General features: G+C 40.6%; 1 protein-coding gene and 1 long non-coding RNA gene across 3 annotated transcripts; one reads left to right on the top strand and one right to left on the bottom strand.

The window, feature by feature from the left end:
• The first annotated feature begins 3,140 nt into the window (after positions 1-3,140).
• Positions 3,141-3,742, top strand: LOC26535229. The gene is made up of 3 exons (XM_015189140.3): positions 3,141-3,294; positions 3,353-3,445; positions 3,507-3,742. Exons 1-3 carry the CDS (start codon positions 3,190-3,192, stop codon positions 3,639-3,641), a joined length of 333 nt encoding a protein of 110 aa, XP_015044626.2. The 5' UTR covers positions 3,141-3,189; the 3' UTR covers positions 3,642-3,742.
• A 54-nt stretch (positions 3,743-3,796) lies between these two features.
• Positions 3,797-7,059, bottom strand: LOC120322234. Of its 2 annotated transcripts, XR_005562003.1 has the most exons (3): positions 7,045-7,059; positions 3,940-4,533; positions 3,797-3,882 (listed from the first exon to the last, which is right to left on the bottom strand). It is a non-coding gene; the product is annotated as an uncharacterized LOC120322234 (long non-coding RNA). The 2 variants fall into 2 exon arrangements; XR_005562002.2 differs by lacking the exon at positions 7,045-7,059 and having other exon boundaries at positions 3,940-4,574.
• Between the last annotated feature and the right edge of the window lie 2,093 nt (positions 7,060-9,152).

Here is a 9,152-nt window from a genome sequence, read left to right as displayed (position 1 = left end):
AAGTCATCTTCCAATTTATGTGTATTATTTTTTAGAATACTAACATGCGTTCTCCGTTTTTTCGTGGCATATAACTAATAAGCTGTTCCATGCTGAAAGCAACTAATTTGTCCAGATTGTACTTGTGTGTGTTGTCTTTAGCCACAAATCGAAAACTCATCCTTATTTGTCCCCCTTTTCTCACTATTTGACGCAATTTACGCAACTTTTCGAAATATGGCGCAGAAACAATCGAAAAATTCAATGTGTATTGGACTGGATATACAGGGTGGGCCATCTAAATGTGACCCACGACAACTCTTAATAACTTTGACATACATTGTCAAATCGACCAACGTCATACCACATCTGATTCTTCATTTCAAGTAGTCATTACTATGGATAACTACACTCCACCAACGATCAATCGAAGCCACTTTTGATGCCAATTGTGCGTAGAAAGCGAATGCATAACTTCTGGTTCCAACAAGATGGCCCGATCTAACGCCACCCGACTTTTATTTGTGGGGATTTTTGAACTCTAAAGTGTACATCAACAAGCCAAGGACTTTAACTCAACTCAAGGCGAACATCGAACGTGAAATAGCGGCCATACCTAAAGCTACGCTCGAGAAAGTGATGAAAACTGCCGAACAAAGAGCCAATTTCGTCATCAGGGAAAAAGGCGAGCACATGATCCAAATAATATTTTAGATGTTAATAATATTAATCTCCTTGAATTAAAATAAATGCCTGTGCAAAATTAACAAATTGTCTTTTCTTAACAATTTTATTTACGAATCACACGGGTCACAAGTAGATGGCCCACCCTGTACACCAAGATTAATAAAAATGCTTTGGAATCCAAGATCTTAAAGGAAATAGACAAAAAAAATCAGTAATTTTTATAGTTACATTTGTAAGTATCTTTCCAAATATAACTACATGCTTGAACGATTTATGTCTGGCTGGCGTCTAAAATATCAATTACACTCGATGAAACCTGCAAGACACCACAGCAATGACGTCTTATACAAATGCGGGCACAAGATTAAAAAGGAAATTTGCATCTGAGCTTGCCAGATGAAAATAATTGTGATGCAAATCTTCTTGCACATGCTGCAGCACTCTCTGCGCAGAAACAAAGCAGGAAGGAACGGCTTTTATTCTTAAGAAAACCATAACAACACCCGAATAATCATCTGAATCGAGAAAGCAATTTGGTATACAAAAACCCATTCTACTTGCTCCCGATGAAGCTTTCCTTCTAGAAAATTCTCTTACAAAACAGCAATACATGAACACTAGATTTATGAATACAAGTCGCCACAGTAACATTTATCCAAACTACTATAGTCTAGTAATGGATTCTAAATTACAATGCCGTCCTGTAAATATAAACGTAACAGAAACCTGTGCCCAAGTATCATTACAAAACCTTTTGGATCATACTGCGTACAGAATTATTAAATGCAGGCTGATGTTTTAAATCAGTTCTCAAACAGTTCTGAAACTAATATGCAGCTATGGATTTGATGGTTCAACGGGTCATTCAATATACAAGCAGAAGTTTACTACCGAAACACCTGGCAAACAGCTTTCAGATCACTCAATTTTTGTCACTTCTTCTTCCCATAAAAATTATAGACTCTTTTGAAAACAAAAATATGGAATAATTCATAAATATTGGTTCACGATTACCAGATTAATAATTCGAGCTTGGTTCTACTAGGATACATAGGCTTCTCAAGCTTGCAACATAGCTTACAAGAAAGATAGATTGTCACATTCATTGTCGCAACTGATATATTTCATAGAGCTGTAGATTTTCTCGGATCCATTATTGTCTAGTATTTCTCAAAAGAGGTATTACGTGTAGTACGATTTGCAGTGTCGAGTCCCGACTATCTGATACCGTTACTCAGCTAGTGGAAGTGCGAAGGAGAGTCTTCAACACTGACAGATTTTGATGGTTTGTGGGCGTTAGAGTGGGCGTGGCAAAAGTTTTTTTGTAGATCGATAGAAATTTACAAGACCAATACAAAACTGGAAAAATATCAAAACATTTTTTAAAATTTGTGGGAGTAAGGGTGAGCGTGGCCAAACGATTTTAAGCAAATCGATGGAAATTTTCAAGACTAACAAAAATTTTAGAAAATATCAACTCATTTTTATACCCGTTTCTCGTAGAGTAAAAGGGTATACTAGATTCGTTGAAAAGTATGTAACAGGCAGAAGGAAGCGTTTCCGACAATATAAAGTATATATATTCTTGATCAGGATCAATAGCCGAGTCGATCTGGCCATGTCCGTCTGTCTGTTCGTCTGTCTGTCTGTCCGTATGAACGTCGAGATCTCAGGAACTACAAAATCTAGAAAGTTGAGATTAAGCATACAGACTCCCAAGACATAGAAGCAGCGCAAGTTTGTCGATTCATGTTTCCACGCCCACTCTAACGCCCACAAACCGCCCAAAGCTGCCACGCCCACACTTTTGAAAAGTGTTTTGATATTTTTTCATTTTTGTATTGGTCTTATAAATTTCTATCGATTTGCCAAAAACTTTTTGCCACGCCCACTCTTACGCCCACAAACCGCCCAAAGCTGCCACGCCCACACTTTTGAAAAATGTTTTGATATTTTTTCATTTTTGTATTAGTCTTGTAAATTTCTATCGATATGCAAAAACTTTTGCCAAGCCCACTCTAACGCCCACAAACCGCCAAAAACTGTCAGCGTTGAAAACTCTTTCACGCACTTCCACTATCTGAGTAACATCAGATAGTCGGGGAACTCGACTGTAGCGTTCTCTCTTGTTTAAAAGTGTGGGCGTGGCAGTTTTGTGCGGTTTGTGGGCTTTAGGGTGGGCGTGAGAACATGGGTCAACAAACTTGCGCTGCTCTATATGGAGTGTGCACTTTCTAGCTTTTATAGTTCTGAGATCTCGACGTTCATACGGACAGACGGACCTGGCCAGATCGACTCGGGTATTGATCCTGATCAAGAATATATATATACTTTATATGGTCGGAAACGCTTCCTTCTGCCTGTTACATACTTTTCAACGAATCTAGTATACCCTTTTACTCTACGAGAAACGGGTATAAAAATCGATTTCTGGACCACAGTTCACTGCGAGTATCTTACTCGAACCAATTCCCCCAAAAATTAAAGGGAAAGAGGGATACTTGGCCGCCGTATGCGAACACAATGCCCGAGAACCGGCGATACGGTCTGGTGATAACAAACCAGAGTTCGGACGCGGACGGTGTGGACACCGTTGCCCTAATTGTGAACGCCAACCGACGCCGATGCGTAGGTTAAACTTCTTATTTTCCTTTATTCGACTCGTCTAACCAAGAACTCGTCACAGAATGCCGCGCTGTTCTTCTTACTTATAACGGGGATTTCATCTGGCGCTGCTGTTTGCCACCATAGGCTTCATACCTCAACCTTAGCTAACATGGTGCATACATGGTACATACATACTTTTTAATACTGTGGGCCTTACGAGTATCTATCCGCAGACGTTCGACTCCAGCATGCTAGTGGTCTGCGAGGATGAGGAAACCGCCCAATGGGTCATGTCAGCCGTCCATGGTATGTGCCCGCCGCACTCCTGCCAGCCCTTAATCGAGTTCTTCGGCTTCCTGAGGACGTGAGGAGTCGCAGAACCCGGGCCTAAACACCGACAAGTGGGCCGTGGTCAATCGCTCCACCCTAGACTGCAATGATGTGGAGCGGCAGGTCCCTCAGTTCTGCGACAACATCGTGATAGAGCTGTATGCCAATGAGGAAAGTAGGGAATTCATCGCCGAACGATGCTTTACACTACGTTACTGCTTCTGGCAACTTCGATTCAGTAAAATTTTTAACTTTTAAACTTTTTAACAATCGCCGAGCCTAATAAAAATATTACATAAATAACTGCCGACGAAATTCATCACACCAAAAACTTACCACTAGGGCTCAGCGCGGCGTATAGCGGTGGCTTAGGTTTTACCATCCTGCTGACTTCCTCTTCTCGCCTCCCAGGCTACTTAAAGACAATTTTTATATTGGATTGACAGCACCGATGACGCCTGGATTTGAAATGGGCGATCGAGCCGTTAGCTGCTTTCTCTGGGTCGTCAATATCGGCTTGCGGTAATTTGAAGCTCTAGTCAGAGAATAGACCGTGCCATTCCAAGGCGTTTGTCGCCGATTGCTTGTGCAACCAGCAGGGAGGCTTTTCTCGGCCCTCTGTTGTCTCCTTGCCTTTCTGGGCTTGTAACCAGCCTGTTCTCTGAATTGTTCTTGTGCGCAATGTATATGCATGCGGCATTTGTTGCCATGTCCAGGATGGAATCATGAGCGAGCATTAGGGCAAGTTTTCCGCTTATATGGTTTATATAAACAAAAAATATAGCTTAACATTTAATTATATAGACTTATGACGAAATTTAGATTTAGTAACAACCGCTTTTGACAACTTTTCCACTTGACTCTCGACTCTACACTCGCTCCCTTCCTATCGATAACTTGCTCTTGTCTAGGGTTACATTGTAATTAGGGCTGCAATGTAGAAGTATCGAAACATTTAATACCTATTTAGTACGTACAACCACTGCACTATTGTCCAGAATTAGAAGTCGAAAAATTGAGTTACATGGTTTAAACTTCACACATTTTATTGTTATAGCATTGATAATTTGTGAAAAAAATGCGACCACGCCCACGCTCGTCGCCCCTGCAAACTAATTAATAGTAGATTTAGAATAAATACATATTATTTCCCGAATTTCGCAAAGTATCGCGAATTTTTGAATTTTCGCGAATTTTGATTTTTTTGTGGCGTTATGTTGGTACTCCTGTCTATCCCTTATGCCGACAAGCTGGGCCATTTTGAATGTACACTTAATTGTTGACAGCTGATTTGCATGCACGTGTTTTGGATCGTCTTCGATTATTACCTATTCAAAAAAAATGGGTCAAAGAACCTGTATCCAATTTTGTGTAAAAAACAAAATTAAGTGGGCGGATGCATTCCGAATGTTGACTGTGGCGTCGTGGTCACGAATCGTGGGTTTATGGTTATGAAGTGGAAACCAAAGCTCAATCATCTCAATGGAAGCTGCCGCACAAAGGTGCCCTAAACTGAAGAGGCCATGAAAGGACGACGTAATCCTAGTAACATTGTAAGATACCCAGTTTTTCTTGAGATTCTCTTTAATCTCTTTTGAAAACATGATACAAGTATTCAATTACGACACCTGGGGGTACCTTACCACCGGAAATGAAATCGTAACACCAGGATATTGCCGATTCAGTGCTAGAATTTTTGATAACGTGATCTTGATACACTCCCCATATTCGCAAATTCAGAGTTGGGGATAAACAATTATTTTTCTTCCTCGATTGAGAAAATCTTGAATGACAGCGATATGTTTAAGCAGTAGAAGAAATGTTAATAATTCTGTTTCTATGGTACTGGAGAAGAGTTTAGATGGAATTATTGAAAGGGAGAAAGTATCAGCCTTGCCCTTCTGGAAGATACAGTGATTGAAGGTTGTGAGCCTGACTTTTGCGATGTTGTTGACAATTGCTTTGATAAAATTGATCCTTAAAGAAAATAGGAATCTTTGCAGCAGGTACCGTTATTAAGAAATTGCCAACTGCTCTCAGATGCGGAATTAAAACAGCGCGGGACTGGTTCTTTTGATATGAAATGCGAAATTAACCATTATCTTATGTGTGCAAAACGGTTTGATAATACGCCTGTTTAACTAATATATGCAGGTTATCAGCCTGTTGGAATATGCAAACGTTGGAGCCAAAAAAAAAAGCTTACATTGATATTTCAAAGCCAGTTATTGCTGCTTTATACGTGGGTGAAGTAGATTTGGCAGGTATGCTAATGGAGCTCTACAAAATTTGCCACCGATCAACAAAGTGGTACATCAGAATTTTTTAAACCCAAAGCAAAAACATATTCCCTTTATAAAATTTCAATCGGAAATTGCTAATGAACTCCATTTGCAAAAAAAAACAAGAGAGAACGCTATAGTCGAGTTTCCCGACTATCTGATACCCGTTACTCAGCTAGTAGAAGTGCGAAGGAGAGTCTTCAACACTGACAGTTTTTGGCGGTTTGTGGGCGTTAGAGTAAGCGTGACAAAAAGTTTTTTTGCAAATCGATAGAAATTTACAAGACTAATACAAAAATGAAAAAATATCAAAACATTTTTCAAAAGTGTGGGCGTGGCAGTTTTGGGCGGTTCGTGGGCGTTAGAGTGGGCGTGGCAGCATGATTCGACAAACTTGCGCTGCGTCTATGTCCCTGGAGTCTGTATGCTTAATCTCAACTTTCTAGCTTTTGTAGTTCCTGAGATCTCGACGTTCATACGGACAGACAGACGGACGGACAGACGGATGGACAGACGGACATGGCCAAATCGACTCGGCTATTGATCCTGATCAAGAATATATATACTTTATATGGTCGGAAACGCTTCCTTCTCCCTGTTACATACTTTTCAACGAATCTAGTATACCCTTTTACTCTAGGAGTAACGGGTATAAAAAGAGAGGTCGACCAACAAATGCAGAAAGAGAAAGCTCAGTAGTATATTCAAACAGTGTTTCTTCAAACAAATAAGTACAAATTTCGGATCAATCCTACAGTTATGATAACATTATGAACATTGGGTGGTTTTTGGAGAAAGGGGACGTTGCAGACAGTGCAAAAATGCAACACCAAATGCCTTAAATAAAAAACCCATCTGTGCTTATACACTACTACTGCCAAACGTTGCTCACCAGCACCTTTCGGTACCGCCCAAACTAATGGGCGTGGCATACTAACATTTTTTGGAAACGCTTGTATATTTTGTTTATGAGCGTTGGGATCACGTTTGCTAGACATATTAAAGTGATTATGCTTTATTTCGTTATGCGCTGAATAGGCAAGAATACCTCTTAACAGGTCGTTACAAGATATATAATTATTAGATATCTTCCTTTTAAAATCGTAATCATTAATCCCGTTGATGATGTGTGTTGATATTGTTGAATTGGTTAACTCACCCTTTTTTGTGTTAAACTGCAAATATTAGATTTCGATCATCCCAACGATATGCGGTTTGAAGGGAGTCTAATGAATTGTTGCGAATCTAAGGACTTGATGGATGATGGGTTGAATTCCGGGAGAAGAGATACCATTTCACTTATATTTCCGTACGAACTATTAATGTTTTCAGATACCGTTGGGCCGCGGTTGTATAAGAAGTGTGGCGGAATCGGGCTATATGGATTTTCGTTATATTTTGACGATGTTACGAATGTGTAATTTATTATAATTTATAATTTCGTTTGCGTTTTGAGCGTTTTCGATTGGAGAGGAGATACTGCTCGGATGAAAAGATCTCTCTTGAAGTTCGCGCAATGGTTTCACAAATTCGGCAATTTTTTTCTGCATTGATTGGTTTTTGTTAGTTATGTTATGTTTTGGTAGTTATGTTACTACGTCTGATTGTAGGATGAGTGTATTGTTTAGGGTACATGGTGGGCAGGTTTGTCTATTCAGTGAGAATGTTACATGTCTGCTTTTGGTCTCGTTTATCTTAATGCGCCAGTCCGCAAACCATCTTTCCACTGTTTTAAGATGACAGTCAAGTTTTTCTGTTGCCTTTGATGGGCATTTGGATCGGCTGAGTATTGCGGTACCGTCAGCAAACGTAGAGGTTGTGAGCTGATAGTTTGTAGGCATGCCTGCTGTATATAAAGTGTAAAGAACGGGGCCCAGCACACTTCCTTGGGGAACTCCAGCATTGATGACGCGGTCGTGTGAAGTCGAACTGTTACACCTGATTGAGAACACTCTTTTGAAGATAACGAACACTTTGTGGGTATTCTGCGGAAGCAGTTTTGTTATCTTGTACATTAGTCCTTCCAGCCAGACTCGGTCAAATGCTTGTGCGACATCTAAGAATATTGCTGAGCAGTATTCCCGGTGCTCAAAACCAGTACGAATTTCGTTTGTGATGCGATTGACCTGTTCGATCGTTCCATGATTTTTGCGAAAACCAAATTGATGGGATGGTATTGTCTTTCGCATTCTTAAGTAGGGAGCTAGGTGTTTTAAGAATGCCTTTTCAAACAGTTTCGAGAGACACGATAGGAGACTGATTGGTCTGTAGGATGAGGGTTGCGTTTTGTCTTTGCCTGGTTTGGGAATCATCACTATGACCCCCGTTTTCCACCTTTGGGATAGTATCCAAGGTTCGTAATAGCGTTAAAGAGATTGCATAAGGTCAGAACCGCACACGGTGGGAGTTCTATGATCATTTTTGGTGTCACCAAGTCGTGTCTAGGTGATTTTTTGGGCTCAAGATCTTTTATAGAGATGCTATCTCACGTTGACTAAATGTTATTGGATTTATTGGTGGCTGGATTTTAATTGCTACAGGTAGGACAAATGGGTTGCTAGCAGTATTTGGTTGGAATACGCCTTGAAGGTGATCAGCGAATGCACTTTCTCTATCTCGTTCGCTGCGTATCCAGCTTCCTGAGGGGCCTCGCAGTGGAACGACTGTTTCTGCTGGAGGCTGAATATTTTTGTGTGCTTTCCACAAAGGGTTCTTCTTGCTGCTGGACGATAGTTGTTCGATATATAGATGCTGGGCGTTTGCTTCCTCAAGCTTAAGTGCCCTGGTTAGTCTACGTGTTGCTATTTTTAGCTGTTCCTTAGCCTTTGGGGATCTGTGATTCTGCCATTCTCTTCTTAGTCTTCGTTTTTCAAGTAGTAGCTGTTCGATTTCGCAAGTTGTCTTGGTATGATTTGTCATTTTGTGTGTGTCTGGAGGGGTAGAGGCCTTGGCTGCAGCAACAAGATTTTCCTCCATCGATTCGGTCAGGCGGTCAATATCCTCATGGGTAGACACTGTTTGAGTTGGTACCATGTGAGTACAAACGTATTTCGTGTACCTTGCCCAGTTGCTCCTGTTGCCTGTCAGCCTGTAGGTGTGCTCAGTTGTATGTGGTCGATGCCTGAGAGCAAGTAAAACTGGAGAGTGATCTGATGATAGTTCTGCAAGTGACTCAGCCGTAATATTATTTTTAGGGATCTTTCTTATTAGATGATTCGCGATGCCTATGTGTGTAAGCTTTTAGTTTTGTCAGGAATTAAGCGATTG

This window comes from Drosophila yakuba, unplaced genomic scaffold, assembly GCF_016746365.2.
Source record: "Drosophila yakuba strain Tai18E2 unplaced genomic scaffold, Prin_Dyak_Tai18E2_2.1 Segkk17_quiver_pilon_scaf, whole genome shotgun sequence".
NCBI classification, from domain to species: domain Eukaryota; kingdom Metazoa; phylum Arthropoda; class Insecta; order Diptera; family Drosophilidae; genus Drosophila; species Drosophila yakuba.
This window is presented reverse-complemented; position numbering and strand designations above follow the sequence as displayed.

What these genes read in the sequence shown, in the direction of transcription:
- LOC26535229 (XM_015189140.3), top strand. Translation starts at nt 3,190, where the DNA reads ATGCCCGAGAACCGGCGATACGGTCTGGTGATAACAAACCAGAGTTCG. An exon ending in ACGCCAACCGACGCCGATGC is followed by an intron (nt 3,295 to 3,352) that starts GTAGGTTAAACT and finishes AACTCGTCACAG; the next exon opens with AATGCCGCGCTGTTCTTCTT. An exon ending in CCTCAACCTTAGCTAACATG is followed by an intron (nt 3,446 to 3,506) that starts GTGCATACATGG and finishes ATCTATCCGCAG; the next exon opens with ACGTTCGACTCCAGCATGCT.